Source organism: Piliocolobus tephrosceles, chromosome 18, assembly GCF_002776525.5.
Source record: "Piliocolobus tephrosceles isolate RC106 chromosome 18, ASM277652v3, whole genome shotgun sequence".
Taxonomy (NCBI): Eukaryota; Metazoa; Chordata; class Mammalia; order Primates; family Cercopithecidae; genus Piliocolobus; species Piliocolobus tephrosceles.
Genome location: NC_045451.1, coordinates 63,965,330 through 63,982,930, shown reverse-complemented (window position 1 = coordinate 63,982,930; position 17,601 = coordinate 63,965,330). Strand labels below are relative to the sequence as shown.

General features: G+C 41.0%; 1 protein-coding gene and 1 non-coding gene across 2 annotated transcripts in view; one reads left to right on the top strand and one right to left on the bottom strand.

Moving 5' to 3' along the window:
* MYOM1 (myomesin 1) overlaps nt 1-17,601 on the top strand; it is a 161,534-nt gene that overhangs the window by 116,700 nt on the left and 27,233 nt on the right. Inside the window, exons 26-29 of the mRNA XM_023228515.1 lie at nt 6,950-7,106; nt 8,798-8,904; nt 9,021-9,065; nt 14,944-15,080. Of these exons, the coding sequence (XP_023084283.1) occupies nt 6,950-7,106; nt 8,798-8,904; nt 9,021-9,065; nt 14,944-15,080 (446 nt within the window). The remainder of the gene's footprint in view (nt 1-6,949; nt 7,107-8,797; nt 8,905-9,020; nt 9,066-14,943; nt 15,081-17,601) is intronic.
* LOC111553627 lies at nt 15,622-15,684 on the bottom strand. Its single transcript, XR_002735012.1, has one exon. It is a non-coding gene; the product is annotated as a U7 small nuclear RNA (small nuclear RNA).

Genomic DNA, 17,601 nt, shown 5'->3' with positions numbered 1-17,601 from the left:
TGCCAAATTTTGGTCCACTTTTCCAACCCAGCTCTGTGGGAAAGTGGGATGGCCTCTCATCTGGATAAGAATAGCTGCAAGGACTGCTTTACTTTGACAGCAGAACATCAGACTTGCTTCCAGCCCATTAATTATCGGAACCACATCCCTCAATCAACTTGAGAGAATATGCCTCTTTAGGCATTTCTCAGAGTTCAACCATTAATTAATTGACAGGAGGTCAGCTCTTAGAAAAACCTCAGCTAAGTTGTGGGATATTCTAAAGAGAAAATGTGGCTAGGTATGGTGATTCACGCCTGTAATCCCAGCACTTTGGGAGGCCAAGGCGGGCAGATTACCTGAGGTCAGGGATTTGAGACAAGCCTGGCCAACATGGGGAAACCCCATCTCTACTAAAAATACAAAAAAATTAGCTGGGTGTGTGGCAGGCATCTGTAATCCCAGCTCCTCAGGAGGATAAGGCAGGAGAATCACTTGAACCTGGGAGGCAGAGGTCACAGTGAGCCAAAATCACGTCACTGCACTCCAGCCTGGGCAACAGAGCAAGACTCTATCTTAGAAAAAAAGGAAAAAGAAAGGAAAATTTGAGGAGGATGTTGTGGGTAGACTTTTCTTTCAGGCTTCTTCTGTGATATTGTACCAAGTTAATCTCCACAAGGCACCATCTGGTGGGTTAGCCTGGGGCATGTTAGAAACTCTGAAATGCTGTCATTGGCTGGGTGCGGTGCCTCACGTCTATAATCCCAGCACTTTGGGAGGTTGAGGCAGGCGGATCATGAAGTCAGGAGTTCGAGACCAGCCTGGCCAACATGGTGAAACCCTGTTTCTACTAAAAATACAAAAATTAACTGGGTGTGGTGGTCCACACCTGTAATCCCAGCTACTTGGGAGACTGAGGCAGGAGAATTGCTGGAACCCAGGAGGTGGAGGTTGCCGTGGGCTGAGATCACACCACTGCACTCCAGACTGGGTGACAGAGCAAGACTCCATCTCGGAAAAAAAAAAAAAAAAAAATGCTGTCATTGCTTTATAGGCTAATACATCAGCTTTGGTTTTGCTAGGGCATCTATAAAGAGAATCATCCATTTGAGTATCATGTATCTTTTGTTAAATTGCAATAGAATTTTTGTCTACTATGTACAGGACCCTTATTTAATTAATTCTTTAATTCCTCAAAAAAATTGTCAAGGAGGAGATCCAGCTTCAAACTCTGAGTATAAAATGAGTAGGAAACCCACTGTCACTAGAATATTTTCTTTGTTAGTGTAATCGCCCGTTAGGTTATCCCTTCCCACTGCATAGACAAAATCAGTCCACTGCGACTGCAGCACTGCAGTTGAGAAAGAGTTTAATTGACGTGAGGCCAGCTGAAGTGGGAGACCTAGAGTTGTCAGTCAAGTCAGTCTCCCTGAAGGCTCAGAGCTTTGAATAAAGGCATTTTTTAAAGAGTGACTTAGAAGACCTAGATGCCTATAATGGGAAAATAAATTGAGACCCAAGTCAGGAGTCTGGGTGGGGTCAGTCTTAAAAACATCTAAAAGAAAACAATCTTAGGTTCTGCAATACTGATGTTATCTATGGGAGCAACTGGGAAGCTTACAGGTCTTGTGACCTCTGGCTACATGGCATCTAAGCAGTAAAGGATAATAGAAACTACACCTGTCTTGTAACCTCTCATTAGTGGTTTCAGCCCCTGAACAGACATGAGGACTATTATCATTCTTGCTTTCAAGTTAAACTATAAACGAACCTTCTCCCAAAGTTAACTTAGCCTATGCTCGGGAATGACCAAGGGCAGCTTGGAGGTCAGAAACAAGATGAAGTCAACTATGTCATCATTTTGCAAAGGCTGTTTCATTGGTAATTTGGTTTCCTCTCACCTCTTCATCAAAATGTTGGTGTTATACTTTAGCTTTAACAAGACAGTTTCCGATAAAATAAATGTCATAATCTTAAACTGGCATTTATCTTTTAAAGCTGTTTTTTTTTAAATCTCGATCCAGTCCCTGGCCTGTGTAAATACGTAAGGGAAATATAGAAGACATTTGTAGAATTTAACCCTATTCTCAATAAACTAAACAACCAGTGCAAGTTTTTGAAAAATGAAAATCCAATCAAATAATCCTCTTAACCAGTTTTAATTTTTAAATCTGGCCGGGTGCGGTGGCTTACGCCTGTAATCCCAGCACTTTGGGAGGCCGAGGTGGGCGGATCATGAGATCAGAAGATTGAGACCATCCTGGCTAACATGGTGAAACCCCCTCTCTACCAAAAATACAAAAAAATTAGCCCAGCGTGGTGGCATGCGCCTGTAGTCCCAGCTACTTTGGAGGCTGAGGCAGGAGAATCACTTGAACCCGAGGCAGAGGTTGCAGTGAGCCTAGATCGCGCCATTGTACTCCAGCCTGGGCAACAGAGTGAGACTCTGTCTCAAAAAAAAAAAAAAAAGAAAAGAAAGGAAAGTTTTAAATCTTAAGTGCCAAATATAGTTTAAACAGTTTTTGTTTCCTTTATTGTTCATGTAATAAATCCACCAGTAGCACCCACAATTATGTGTGCATAAGTCGAAGAAATGCTCATGCCGCTCTTTTCTACCCACGACAAATATTGCTTATGATATACTGATTTGACATAATTAATCAAGAAAAGCTTCACAGATAAGGGAAACTCTTAGATACTGATTGATATTATAGCTAATCCTTACCTATTTGGCTCTCTCCTAGCAATTACTTAAGTTTGTTTGTCTGTTTTGGTTTTTGTTTTGCAACAGGGTCTCATTTTGTCACCCAGGCTGGAGTGCAGTGGCAGGATCATTTCTCACCACAGCCTCCATCTCCCAGGCTCAAGTGATCCTCCTACCTCAGCTTTCCTAGTAGCTGGTACTACAGGTGTTAGCCATCACACCCTACTAATTTAAATTTTATTTATTTATTTTTTTTTTTGTAGATAAAGAGTCTCATTTTGTTGCCCAGGCTGGTCTCAAACTCCTGAGCTCAAGCAATCCTCCTACCTTGGCCTCCCAAAATGTTGGGATTACAGGTGTGAGCCAGTGAGCCCAGCCAATTACCTAATTTTAAATTACAATTTTTAATGTAAGACTTTGAAAAAATTTCCACATTCTTTTCTAAAAGTATAAATGATCCCATTTCTTACGTTACAACTCAACTATAAGGTAATGATGTACGACTCAGGTTGAAGTTGAAACACAGATGTGGCTTGGAACCTAAAAATAATATCTCTTATTTAAAAAGGCAAATAAGCAATATCTTTTGTTTCATTTCATATTTTCACAAAAGATTTTGAAATGCTTTACAAAGGTTATTTTTCAGAATACAGTTATACCTCTTTATCCTGGGGGATCGGTTCCAGGACCCCCTGTGGATACCAAAATCCAGGGACACTCAAGTCCCTTTATAAAATGGCATAGTGTATGCATATAACCTACAGATATCCTCCTTTATACTTTAAATCATCTCTAGGTTACTTATAATACCTGATACGATGTAAATGCTATGTAAAGAGTTGGGATACTGTATTGTTTTTTAATTTGCATTGTTTTTATTGATGCGTTGTTATTTTTATTGTTTTTTCCCCAAGTATTTTCTATCCACAGTTGGTTGAATCCACGGTTGCAGAACCCATAGATATGAAGGACCACCTGCACTTCAGTGATTCAGCTCTATATTCTTTGATCAGTAACTGAGGCAATTGAGACAAAAACTAAACAGGATTTTCTTTCTTTCTTTTTTTTTGAGATAGAGTCTTGCTCTGTTGCCCAGGCTGGAGTGCAGTGGTGTGATCTCAGCTCACTGCAACCTCTGCCTCTCAGGTTCAAGTGATTCTTGTGCCTCAGCCTCCCAAGTAGCTGGGATTACAGACACACGCCACCACGCCTGGCTAATTTTTATATTTTTAATAGAGATGGGGTTTCACCTTATTGGCCAGGCTGGTTTCAAACTCCTGTCCTCAAGTGATCCTCCTGCCTCTGCCTCCCAAAGTGCTGTGATTACAGGCATGAGCCACCCTGCCTGGCCAGGATTTTCTTACTCTCCAAGTTTCATGGGTTTGGGACCAAATTTGGCCATTCAAAAACCTGAACAAATTATTGTTTTAGATGACCATTTGTTCCATTTGCCTGACAGTTTACCGCTAAAGCATTAATACTTTAAAATTTCATTTAAGACTTTCTGATGAAAATCCTTTTAAAATAAATTATGCAATTTAATAAGTGCTTTTCATCCTTCTTGGATGCAGTATACTGAATCTTATTTACCTTTTTCTGTGACTTAGAGCCGTTTAAATATCACCTTTATTTAATACACGGTGTTGTGATACAGCAATGTTGTTATGGGGTGAGAAGCTATCTGCCCCTATAGTAAATAATGTTTTTGTGCGTACTTTTTAGTTTTTCTCCTTCTTCTCTTGCTGTCATTTTCTTTATTCTCAGTGCTCCTGCTCATAGTAGCTTCTTACCTCCCTCTTTTTTTTAAATCTACTGAGGGAAACCAACCAACTAGGTTTGTTAGAATTGTCTCAAGCAAAGTATAGAAAGACTCCAAGGCTGGGCACAGTGGCTCATGTCTGTAATCCCAGCACTTTGGGAGGCCAAAGTGGGTGGAGCACTTGAGCTCAGGAGTTTGAGACCAGCCTGGCCAACATGGCGAAACCCTGTCTCTACAAAAAATGCAAAAAAATTGGCCGAGTGTGGTGGCATGTGCATGTGATCCCAGCTACTTGGGAGGCAGAGGTGGGAGGATCACCTGGGAGGCCAAGGCCACAGTGAGGCAAGATCACACCACTGCACTCCAGCCTGGGTGACAGAGTGAGACCCTGTCTCAAAAGAAAAAAAAAAAAAAAAAAGGATTCCACTTCTCTGGTGAGTGTGCAGCATACTAGCATGTGGACTTTGTCACATCGGAACTGGTATTAGAGGTTTATTTTCCTTATTTCTTGGTTTTGGGCAGTGTTCCAAATGGGTAAGGTGTTACAGTACAAAAGTTATCTACAGCATTGAGAGAATGGCGAAGCTGATTAAATTGTTCATATTCTTTCTGTTTTGTGCTTATTTTGTTTTCAGAAAAGTCAAATCTTTCACAATCAATAAGCAATATTTTTGTTGTAAACTTGTCGTACCTCTAATGTAATAAACAGCAAGCATATGGATGATTCATTTCCTTTTAAAAAGGGATTACAGATAGAACAATGAATGATTAATATGAGCAATCTGTCGTGCTTCCAAAATAGAGATTATGCAAAAAGCAAGATTACCTCGCTTCTTTTCTCTCTGTAACAACACAGATATACAAAAATTTCTGTTTGCATTCTTTCTGTTACTCAGTCACACAAACTGTATATTATAACACAGTCTAAACCTCAACATTCTTCAGTGTTAGCCTTTTCTTAAGTTTTAATAAGAGCATTTGTTCAATATTATATGAAACTAGAGTGTGAGGATTAGTCACGTGTTATCAGGAACAGAAATAAAATGTGGGCTGCAACTTGCAATGGAATACATATAGCCCTTTAAAAGTAACATATGGCAGACAATTAACTTAAGGAATCCTTAAGCCTTCTTTAATTAATTGTTATTTCAGTTTATCTATGTAACCAAATATGAAAGTAGCCCTTTGTTTAAGAAAAAGGAATTTTAAAAAATTTTCTAGAACCAGTCTTCTCTAAGCTTTGCATGTGCTAACAATCACTTTTTGGAAATTTATAGTTGAAGCATACACTGCCATTTGTACGGACATAAGTTACATCAACTGTCAGGCTCAGGAACCAAGATCATCCTGCCAGGCACCATTTAGGCACTGGTTTCCTCTTGGCCTTCCCTTGGGAAAACGTTTGCAAATTTTTTTCCACTAACAAGTTTTATTGGACAGTAGGCCTGGATGTTGGCCTCTTATGATACAATCTAGAGAGAAAACATTCAATTCTTTTGGAAGTTTTTTAATGCTTTTTAAAAAAATATAGCTGTACTTTTCTGGAATTGAATATAATATATTTTTCCTAATGTACTGAAACAAACTGTATATTATTTTTATTTTTTTAATATATTTTTCCTAACGTACTAAAACAAATGAAGTTTAGACTGGCAATTGAATGAGTATAAATCTGAGTAGAGCATTTTACTCCTTTCAACTGGATTTAGGAATAGATGTGAATGTTTCATATGCTGTACAAATTCTCCTAGAATTCTCTATTAGGTGCAGGTACAATTTATTATAACTCTCAAAAATACAATAACTCAAAACACTAACTGAATTGGTTTTGGTTTTTTTTAATCCAAAAACCAATCTTCTTGAAAGAGTGGAATCTCTTGAAACTCATTTCCATTTAAATTTCCATGCAGTTCAATAATAGTCATTCTCAGTTGCTATCACTCTAGTCTAGAGGGACATCTTTAAATTGATTTATGGTTATGTGATCCACAGACAGGCATCCATATATTTCTCCACTCTTAAATGACTTAAAGACTTTGAATACGTGAATATAGGCGATTCTTAGTTTCTCTACTTTCTCCCATTCAATTTCCTTTTGGGTTCTTCATCTCTGCCCTTTCCTGATGACTGATTGCACGTGGATATTATTGAAGCAAAAGTCATGAATTAGGGCCTGATCAAAATCAATTGACTTTCCCTTTTCCCAAAGCTGCCTTGTCTCCTTATTGCAAACCACTCCCATAACTATACCATCAGTTACATAACAAACACTACTGTCCATGGTGTTGACTCTACCTAAGAAACGTGGTGCAACCATCTAATTTCGTGTTATGGCATAAAAGTCGGACTGTAGAGTAGGACTGTCCCTTCACATGAGCAGTGAAACTTTTCCTTGACCTGGGCTCAGGGCCCTACTTTAGGGCTCAAGTAAAGGATCTCAAGGTAACAAATTCTTACTTAGTTGCTTTCCTCCACGAAGTATCAGTACCTTCTTTCTGATCTTGTAGGAACCAAAGAGGTTGTTGTAAATGTGGATGATGATGGAGTCATTTCATTGAACTTCGAATGTGATCAGATGACTCCAAAGTCCGAGTTCTCCTGGTCCAAAGATTATGTATCCACTGAGGACTCTCCACGGTTAGAAGTCGAAAGCAAGGGCAACAAGTAAGGACTATGTCAATCACAATCATGGGTTTTCTTTTCACTGTAGGAGAATGAGGTGAGCTCTTTGATTTCCACTTAAATTGCTTGGAATAAGAGGATGAAATCACATATATTTTATATCTGGTATAGTAGAAAATAATAACCAACTTAAACCTTAAAAATAATCATCCTAGACTGGCTCATTGACTCACACCTGAAATCCTAGCCATTCAGGAGACTGAGGCAGAAAGATCACTTGAGCCTACGGGTTCAAGACCAACCTGGGCAACATAGTGAGACCCTGTCTCTAATAAAATAAAATAATAATAATAACCCTTCTAAAATACTTTTTACATTATTCCATTTAAAGTGCTTTCTTATTTATCTCATTTATGCTATTAGAAACATTCGATTGACATAAAGATCAGCTTTAAAGATGATTCTCATCATCTATGAAATTTTGAAATCTTAAAGTAATGATGAGGATACTTATAGGGGGCTAGGAAGAACCTGCTGTTTCCAGTTATGGTAAATTAAATGGTTTGAGGATAATCTCTTCTGCTTTTTTCACCATCACTCATGAGTGAGCCAATAGTACATGGGAAGAAAGCTCTATGTGGAAGTACAACATGGAAAAGCTCTAGGCCCAACTCTACCAGGAGCTGGCTGTATAACCTTGAGCAGATATTTAACTTTCACAAACCTAGGATTTCTTTTTCTATAAAATGAGAGTGGGGAGAATGGGGGAATTGTGTGATCTGCCATTTCCTTTCAACGCCAAGATTTTGAGTGTTCTTTTTACTTTGCTTTATATTTTCATAGTGTCAACCACATTGGATTGATAGGATAAAGCAAAGTATTTGATAAAGCACAGTACTTCTAAGTACTTTTTTCTATTACAGTGAAGCCCACTATATCTCAGAAATCAAAGAAAAAACTGGCAATTTTGTTGTAGAATGACAAGCAAATACTGAATATAATTAAAGAACTTTTTCTGCCCCCATGCTGTAAATTTCTTGACATGAAACACAGTTGCCCCACGAAAAGATAATTGAACGATAAATTTTTCTCCCAGTTTGTACACTTAACATTTCAATGTTTGGTTGGTCTTAGACACTGCCTAGCAATATAGCTTGCCAAAGTTAGAAAACGCAATGAACTTGCCCACTGAGCCATTCATTTACTTATTACACATAGTATGTGCCAGACAAGGTACTGGGTGCTGGGATAACGCAGTAAACAAAGCAGTTCCTGTCTCTGAAGGCAGAGGAATTATACAGTGGGGAGAATAGAGATGCTTATAATAAGTTCAGAAAAGGGGAGAGCAGGAGATGGCGTAGGAGAGGCACCCAGAGTTACCAACAGCAGGTTCTGCCCTTGGCGGGAGAAGTGTCTGGCTCCCAGCAGAGGCTGCTCAGCTGGATATTTTTCTGCAGGATGTGCACTGATAAGCAACATAGCTTGGGCATGTGGGATTTGTGCCAGTTCCACTCCCCTGTCACCATCACCCCCTGGAAGGAGGTAAGGAAAGTCCTCCCAGAGTAAATGACATTGAATGTGAGACACCAAGAACACACAGGCTGTAGCTCAGCAAGATGAGACGAGGCGTCCAGATGAAAGGAGCAGCATATACAACTGCCCAGAATCAGGGGAAACACAGGCCCACAGATCCCACACACCCTCATTTCTAAGAAAAATATTTTGTTCCGAAGGACGAAAATGACCTTCAAAGACCTAGGGATGGACGACTTGGGTATTTACTCTTGCGATGTAACAGACACTGATGGAATAGCATCAAGCTACTTAATAGATGAAGAAGGTAAGTTTAAAATCAGTGCATTCACATGTCGAATGTTGCTTTGATTTCTCGATGATGCTTAAGTGGTTTTTATTTTAGTAGTTTAAGGTTTAATTGCTTTCTTTATCCCCCTACAGAATTGAAACGTTTACTTGCTCTCAGCCATGACCACAAGTTCCCAAGTAAGTATCCACAATGCATACACAGATTTGAGCAGTCTCACTAGGCAGCAACTTCTGGAATAGATCCAATGACAGCTCTGATGGGATTAAGAGAGAGACTCTTGAGAACATATAATGGAACACACATCAGTAGCTACAGATGTGCTTTCTAGAAGCGATGCCTTTTCCTTTGCTGTTGCTCTCCAGAGATACAAAGGATACTAACATAGAAAATAAATCCCGTGCTCCATTACATGGCGAAGTGTCAGGCTACACAGGTGTAACATCTGAGTAATTAAATTCTTCACCTTTTGCCCACATATGTTGGAATCACATACATATATTCTGGATATATTCACTTATATGTCTTTATGCAAGCCAATCTATTCCTAAGTAAGATTGGCACTTAAAAGAAGAATCATACCTCTAAATAAAGACAATATAAAGATAGTACCTACCATTTTCAACTCCTGGAAAATTGGGCAAACATGCCTTCGTCAGAAAAAGAATCCCTCTGAACTATGTACAACCCTTCAATAAAGCACCTTCTACATGAAAGATTAAATTCCACACTTGACACTAAGAAAAGAGAAGGAAGTCGGAAATGACCCTCGGAAGGTTCCACTGTCCAGATAGGGGGATCTCTTGCAATTAGTACCCACTGGCCAAGGTAGTGAAGCATCCAGAAAGTTACACCCTGGAGTTTGAGAAAACAAGTAGAAAGTGATAGTATACACTCATTCTTTTTAAATCAGCAATTTTAATACTTAAATATAAATCCTCTACTCATAAAGGAGTTTCAGGAATCCAGAAAACTATATTCCTATTCCGCACTGTGGACAAACAGCCTTTGTAGATTTGTATATGTGCATTTTTCTAGGAAGCGTATCTTTCACTTTTAGTAAATTCCCAGTGGAGACTGGAATTTAAAAACCACACACGCTGCTCTAGAATGAATTGCCGACCTCTTACATCTGTAAGGAGTGACTTGTTTGACAGTGAGGCTGAGTGCTGATGATACTGGCCTCAGCTGTACTGTTCTGAAAACCAATTTTGGGCTGGGCACAGTGGTTTACACCTGTAATTCCAGTACTTTCGGAGGATGGAGCGGGAGGATCACTTGAGCCCAGGAGTTCGAGGCTGCAGTGAGCCGTGATCACGCTACTGCACTCCACGCTGGGCAACAGAGCGAGACCGTATCTCTAAAAACAAAAACGAACCCAACTTTGTTCAGCAAAGTAGCAGAGTGGAGTGCCCGTGAGACGGGACTGTAGGGCGCAGACTTCTAAATTCTAGGGAAGAACCCTCCGTGCCACCATGTGGCGTTAGGCAAGCCATTTCTCATCTGTATGCTTACTCACCATAAAACTGGGAAAGTAACATCATGAGTGAGGTTTCAAATGTTAATTTTGAAAAAGTTTATGGAAAGTACTGAAGTGTATTGCAAAGTGTTTGGCCTGGACTCTCTTTGTTCTGGACTTTTGACTCAAGCTGTGTGCCTGGGCAGCTCCCTTTTATTTCTCTGTGCCTTGGTTTCTTTTCCAGGAATGGCTATCACAATGGTTTATAGCACCTACTATATAGAAATGCTGTAAGAGGGTGGGGTGCGGTGGCTCTTGCCTGTAATCCCAGCACTTTGGGAGGCCGAAGTGAGTGGATCACTAGGTCAGGAGTTCAAGACCAGCCTGACCAACATGGTGAAACCCCATCTCTACTAAAAATACAAAAAATTAGCCAGGTGTGGTGGCGGGCACCTGTAACCCCAGCTACTCAGGAGACTGAGGCAGGAGAATCCCTTGAACCTGGGAGGCAGAGGTTGCAGTGAGCCGAGATCATGCCATTGCACTCCAGCCTGGGTGACAGAGCAAGACTCCATCTATAAATAAATAAATAAATAATAAATAAATAAATAAATACTGTAAGAGATAACGAATATGGTATTGATAGATCCATGAACTATTCGGGAAAAATATAAACATTAATTGAAACAGAACAGTGATCCCTGAACCTGCTGCCCAGAGCAGAAGTCTCCAAGCTACATAAGGTGGTTATACTTTCTACTCTCCAACATTGACAGAAATGGGGAGAAACAGCAGCACCTACTAAGCTAGTCAGATAATAAACATTGGTTAAGTGTCTAGACAACAACCGATCCAAACAACATTTACATTCAGCTTAAAGGGTAGAGATGAGAGAAGATGGGGTGTCACTTTTGAGCTCAAGATGCCCAGGCCTCCCTGGAATTCAGTATTCATATGGACTTGGAGAGAGAATTAATCCAGGCAGTAGGCATTGCCTGAGGTCGTTGTCATTTATACTGAGATATTTTCTCTTGCATAAGCCCAAGAACTCTGATTATTGGTGCTAAGAGAGAGGGTAGCAGCAAACTCAGGTGTCCTTTTATTAGAGACCCAGTGTCACATTTTGGTAGGGAGAACCTGAGACTGATTAAAACTCTGACATGTGGCTGGGCAAGGTGGCTCATGCCTGTAATCCCAGCACTTAGGAAGGCCAAGGCGGGAGGATCACTTGAGCCCAGGAGTTCAAGACCAGCCTGGGCAACATGGTGAAACACCATCTCTACAAAAAAACAAAAATTAGCCAGGTGTGGCAGTAGCTCCTCGGGAAGCTGAGGCGGGAGGATCACTTGAGCCCAGCAGTTGGAGGCGGCAGTGAGCCGTGATTATGCCACTGCACTTCAGCCTAGGTGAGTGAGAATCTGTCACAAAAAATAAATATAAAAATCACAAAATAACAAACTCTGACATGCAAGTATCAAAGCCCCCAACCCAGGAGTGTTTTGGTTAACCCAAGGAAGCAACATTTTTCAATACTACAGCGCCCGCTGTTTTCTTTCCCCTACCACTCTCAGACCAGTGAGGTCACAGCGTGAATATTTTCAGACACCTGGTGATAGGATTAAAGTAGCACATGGGATTTATTGATTCGTAGCCACTTCATCTTTGTAAACGCTGGCATGTTGATGAAGCTGTCTTCGTGAGATCTGGTAAAGTTTTAAACTGTCTTATTTCTTAGAGAATGTAATAAAGAGTGTGGTATTCCTTTATCCTTTGGCACAGTAAATTCTCCTGTTTTAAGCTGTTTTCAAAAATATTTTGAAAACCACTAAACATGTGCCTTAAACCTACAAATAACATATTTCGCTGAGGCACATTAACTGCCAGAGAAAAGAGCCTAAGGAAATTTAGAGCTGAGTAAATGGAAAAAAATAAAAATGCACAAAGCTAAAAATAGAAAGCGACTTAGTCTATCTTGCCAGTATTGATACTAAATTGCAGTGTGGAAAGAGAGCTTATTTGAATATATATCCGTACACCCAGAATTCAAGGTATTTTGGAGGAGTGGGGGGAGGGTACACTTTGGTGTTCTCAGCATGCTGCATAATAGCCCTTCATTTGCAGACACCAGTTGTTACCCCCCTTGTATACATGCACTGTATGTGGGGAGACATGCACAAGCATGTATATATAAATATAGATATGTTGGTGTGTCCTTGTAGGTGTCAACATATTATATTCTAAAATTAGTGGTTGTAAAAATTAGCCAGGTGTAGTGGCTCTCCCCTGTAATCCCAGCTACTCTGAAGGCTACGGCACAAGAATCGCTTGAACCCGGGAGGTGGGGGTTGCAGTGAGCTGAGATCATGCCACTGCCTAGACGACAGAGTGAGACTCCATCTCAAAAAAAAAAGGTGTTTCCAGGGTGTTGTAGAAGCAACTAAAGGAGGAAAGAGATACCAAAATATTAACAGCCAACATTAATAGAGCATTTATTATATGCCAGGCTTTCTATAGAGTAGTTAAGCAGGATATATTATTTGAATTCCACAATTACCTTAAAAGGGTTGCTATTGTGGTGATTTGATTTTAGAGGGGAAGAACATGAGGCCTGGAGAGGTTAAGTAACTAGATCATTTGCACACAGCTGGTTAAACCCTGGTGGTCTGCCTCTGGAGCCTGCTCCCCTGACTGTGACATGGGCTGTCTCTAGGTGTGCACGGCCACTTTTGCTCCGTGCCCCCTGTGGACATTCAAGGCGGCCAGCATTCTCCAGATGATGTTCTCAGGACTCAGGGAGGACAGTGAACATGAAGGGAGCTGGAGGCTTCCAGGAGGGCCTGTTCCTCCTCCTCCGTCACCACCCTGGGCCTCTTAGGGAGCCTCTTCACTCACATAGTAAGTTTCCTAGAATGAGGTCTCCAGATATTTTTAGAAGAAATTGTACTGTCTACTCTCCTCAAGACTTACTTGTAGCAAGCATGAACGTCCTGTAAGGGAGAAGCTTAGCCTCTGCCCTTGCCGCCCTGGTGCACTCAGACATCCCGCTCACACTGGAAAACCATCGTGTGGACAACCAGGACCAAGAGGAATACAGAAGAGATGGAGGAGTGATCCTGCTCTCAGCTCCACCACCCGGATGTGTCCCCACCGTCTCCTGGGGTGTAGTTGAGATTGTGTAAAGAGATCAGTAAAGTGAGGGGAGGAAGAGAACCAACCTTCTTGAACACAGACCACTATTCACAGTACCTTAATGGTTCTCTTACTATATTTATGTTTGTTTGTTTGTTTGTTTTTTAGAGACAGAGTCTCACTCTGTTGCCCAGGCTGGAGTGCAGTGGTGTGATCTTGGCTCACTGCAACCTCTGCCTCCCAGGCTCAAGCAATTCTCTTGCCTCAGCCTCCAGAGTAGCTGGGATATAGGCGCCTACCACCATGCCTGGCTAATTTTTGTAATTTTAATAGATACGGGGTTTCACCATGTTGGCCAGGCTGATCTCGAACTTCTGACCTCAAGTGATCCACCCACCTCGGCCTCCCAAAGTGTTAGGATGACAGGTGTGAGCCACCATGCCCGGCCTTATATTTACTCTTCATAGCACATCCATGTTAGCAGGTGAGGGATACAAGATCTAAAGGAGGAGAGTAACTGGTCCAGATCTTGGTGGGACTCCAAAACCCACCTTCTCTCCGCCTTGAAACTCCCTCGATAGATGACATCTGAGCCCCCTCTCAGTCCTGCATTGGAATGAATTTATCACACTGAACTTGCTAGTGAATATAGAATAATGCAAAGAAAAGCATCCCTTGAAACTTGAAAAGGGTAGTTTTAAAATAAATACAAAGAAATATTAATTTACATTTGACATAAGTTTAGGAAGCTTCTAATTTAAAATACAGCACCTGCCAACCAGATGAGGTGGCTCACACCTGTAATCCCAACACCTTGGGAGGCCAAGGAGGGAGTAGCACTTGAGGCTAGGAGTTCAAGACCAACCTGGGCAACACAGTGAGTCCCTGTCTAATAAAAGAAAAAAAAAAAAAAAAACTAGCTGAGTGTGGTGGTGCGTGACTGTTGTGTGAGCTACTCAGGAGGCTGAGGTGAGAGGATTGCCTGAACCCAGGAGGCAGAGGTTGCAGTGAGCCGAGATCGTGTCACTGTACTCCAGCCTGGGCAACAGAGCGAGAACCTGTTGCAAAAAAAAAAAACAAAAAAAAAAAGAAAGAAAGAAAGAAAGAAAAAACGCCAACCAAAAGCCTTGGTAGAAAGTTACAGATATTGACTACAAGTGCCCCATGCCCCTAGAGGTAAGTTCATTTTCCTCATTTTTACAGTTGAGACAACTAATGATTCAAAGAGGATGAACACAACTTGCTCTAATGACAGTCCCAACATCAGAGCTGAGTCCCTGTGTCTTTAAGCCTTTCCCTGCAACTCTCAGTGTCTCTGGGCTTTGCAAGAAGCAGGTGCTACATTGTCATGTGCTACATTGTCATTTCCATTGCCTGGTTTTTTTTTTTTTTTTTTCGTTTGTTGGAAAATGAGTACCAATATAATTGGTTACCAATATAATTACTGTGTTTATTTTTACTTTTCATAGCTGTCCCGGTTAAATCAGAGTTGGCAGTTGAAATTTTGGAAAAGGGCCAGGTCCGGTTTTGGATGCAGGCTGAGAAGCTGTCTGGCAATGCCAAAGTCAACTACATATTTAACGAGAAGGAAATTTTTGAAGGCCCGGTAGGTTTTACACTTTTTAGCCTTTTTAATGTATCATTGTAGAATACACTGAGGAAGCCTTATGTGGATGTGGATATGTTGTTATAAAAACCGCTGGGTGGTGGAGTGGGTGAGTTTAAATCCTTCTCACAAGTGAAAACTGTGAAATGAAAATACAGATTGACTATATCATATTATGCAAACTGGGACGCTTTGAGAATGAAAGGACAACAGTCATAAACAGTCATAAACCAAAACGGTCTCAGGCAAACCGAGATGTATGATCACCCATGAAAATAGAGAGGTTGTCCTGCGAGGCAGAAGAGCCCATACCCTTACCTGAATTCACATCATACTCACACTGGACACCTCAGCACGGACTTGATTCGTTATATGAAGAACAGGCCTCTTGTCCTAATGGCTCTGAAAAATTCAATAAAAATGCCTTTCATTGCTCTTCTGGTTAAAAACACAATACATCCTTATTGTAAAAAGCATTAAAGACTCAGAAAGGACTAATCGCACATTCTTACGGCTTTTGTTAATTTGGTGGCAGTGCTGGGGGGGTCTTTCCAGCACAAACCAGAAAGCCTGCTAGACAAATTCTAAAAGAGCTGTAACACTTCTAATGGCTTTTTGATGTACATATTGGTATATACTTTTTTAGACATTTTTCTATGCTTCTCTGTGTGTATATCTGTGTCATATTTACATAAGGTAATTATGTATATATATATATATATATACTCTTTCCTTTTAATATAAACATTGTTTTTATAGAGTTACAACATCTAACATAAACATTGTTTTTATAGAGTTACAACATCTAAGCTTTATTTGTCCTCCCCACAGACATCAGTCAAGTCAAGATCAGGCCAGTGCTCAGTAGTACTGAAGAACTGGGGGTTTAGGGGCTCTGACCATCACCTGTGCTATCATGGGTGTAAATGGGAAACTGAAAGGGCAGAGGAGGTGTGGTTTGTGACTGTTATTAGCAACCCTTTCCCTTTTCACTGAGATGTATTTTTAAAACATTTGAGGACTTGTTAGTGAGAGGGAAACGAGTACCATGAATATTAGGAGAATATGCAGTACAGTCCTTCCCAATGCGTAGAGTGACTTGCTCTGGGGCAAAACAAGTCACTCCTGACTCCTGTGTCCACTGCGACCCATCTCCTCTCCACTTTCAAAATGTTCCCTCGACTGCTGTGATCACCACCTGGCCAGGGGAGAGGAAGGAGAAGTGTTGTCAGCCTCACTCATCACCCCACAGTCATGGAGTGAGCATTCATGCATATGTGCATATAGACATACTCCCCTTCGCGTGTTCAAGCGTGCACACGCGTTGCCTTGAGAGTATGCACCTGCTCTCTTAAGTCAAGTTTCTTAGAAAGAGAGTCTGAAGTTGTTTCTCGTTCAAATGATTTATTGTTGGGGAGCAGGATGGGATAGAGGGATGCTAAGCAGAAATGTGATCTCAGTTGGAGACTGACTTCCTGCAGGGGAGGCTCAGGAGCATGGATTGCATCACAGAGTTCATCCCAGGCGTGAGCCTTCATTCTGTGATATTTCATATATAGCAAAAGTTAACAAATTCAAATTTATCATGGAATTTGTGCTTGCATGCCCAGTGACTAAAACTTATTTTTACATTCTGGGGAAAAAATTTTGTCTAAACAATATGATAAAATAAGTATAGTCTAATAGGGCTATTTCCATTCCTTAAGAGCAAATAGGGCCAGGCATGGTGGCTCACACCTGTAATCCCAGCACTTTGGGAGGCTGAGGCAGGGGAATTGCTTGAGGCTCAGAGTTTGAGACCAGCTTGGGCAACATAGTGAAGCATCATCTCTACAAAAAATTTTTAAAAATTGGTGAGGCATGGTGGTGTGTGCCTGTAGTCCTAGACTCAAGAGCCTGAGGCCTGAGGCTTGAGTCCAGGAGTTCAAGGCTGCAGTGAACTATGATTGCACCACTGCACTCCAACCTGGGCAACAGAGACTCTGTCTCTAAAAAGAGAAAAAAAGAGAGAGTAAATAGATTTAGAAGCATTTTTTTCAAGTATTAATTCAGCAGATATTTATTAATTGACTACTATATACCGTGCATGTGCAAGATGCCAAGGAGATAGCGATAAACGAGCAAGATACCTACCTCTGCTGCCTATAGTTTTACATTATTCTACTCATTAAAAATAATGTAGGCCAGGAGCAGTGGCTTATGCCTGTAATCCCAGCACTTTGGGAGGCTGAGGTGGGTAGATCACTTGAGGTCAGGACTTCAAGACCAGCCTGGCCATCATGGTAAAACTCCATCTCTACTAAAAATACAAAAAGTAGCTGGGTATGGTGGTACACACCTGTAGTCCCAGCTACTCAGGAGGCTGAGGCAGCAGAATCACTTGAACCTGGGAGGCAGAGGTTGCAGTGAGCTAAGATTGTACCACTGCACTCCAGCCTGGGCGGCAGAACAAGAATCCATCTCTAGATAGATAGATAGATAGATAGATAGATAGATAGATAGATAGATAGATAGATAGATA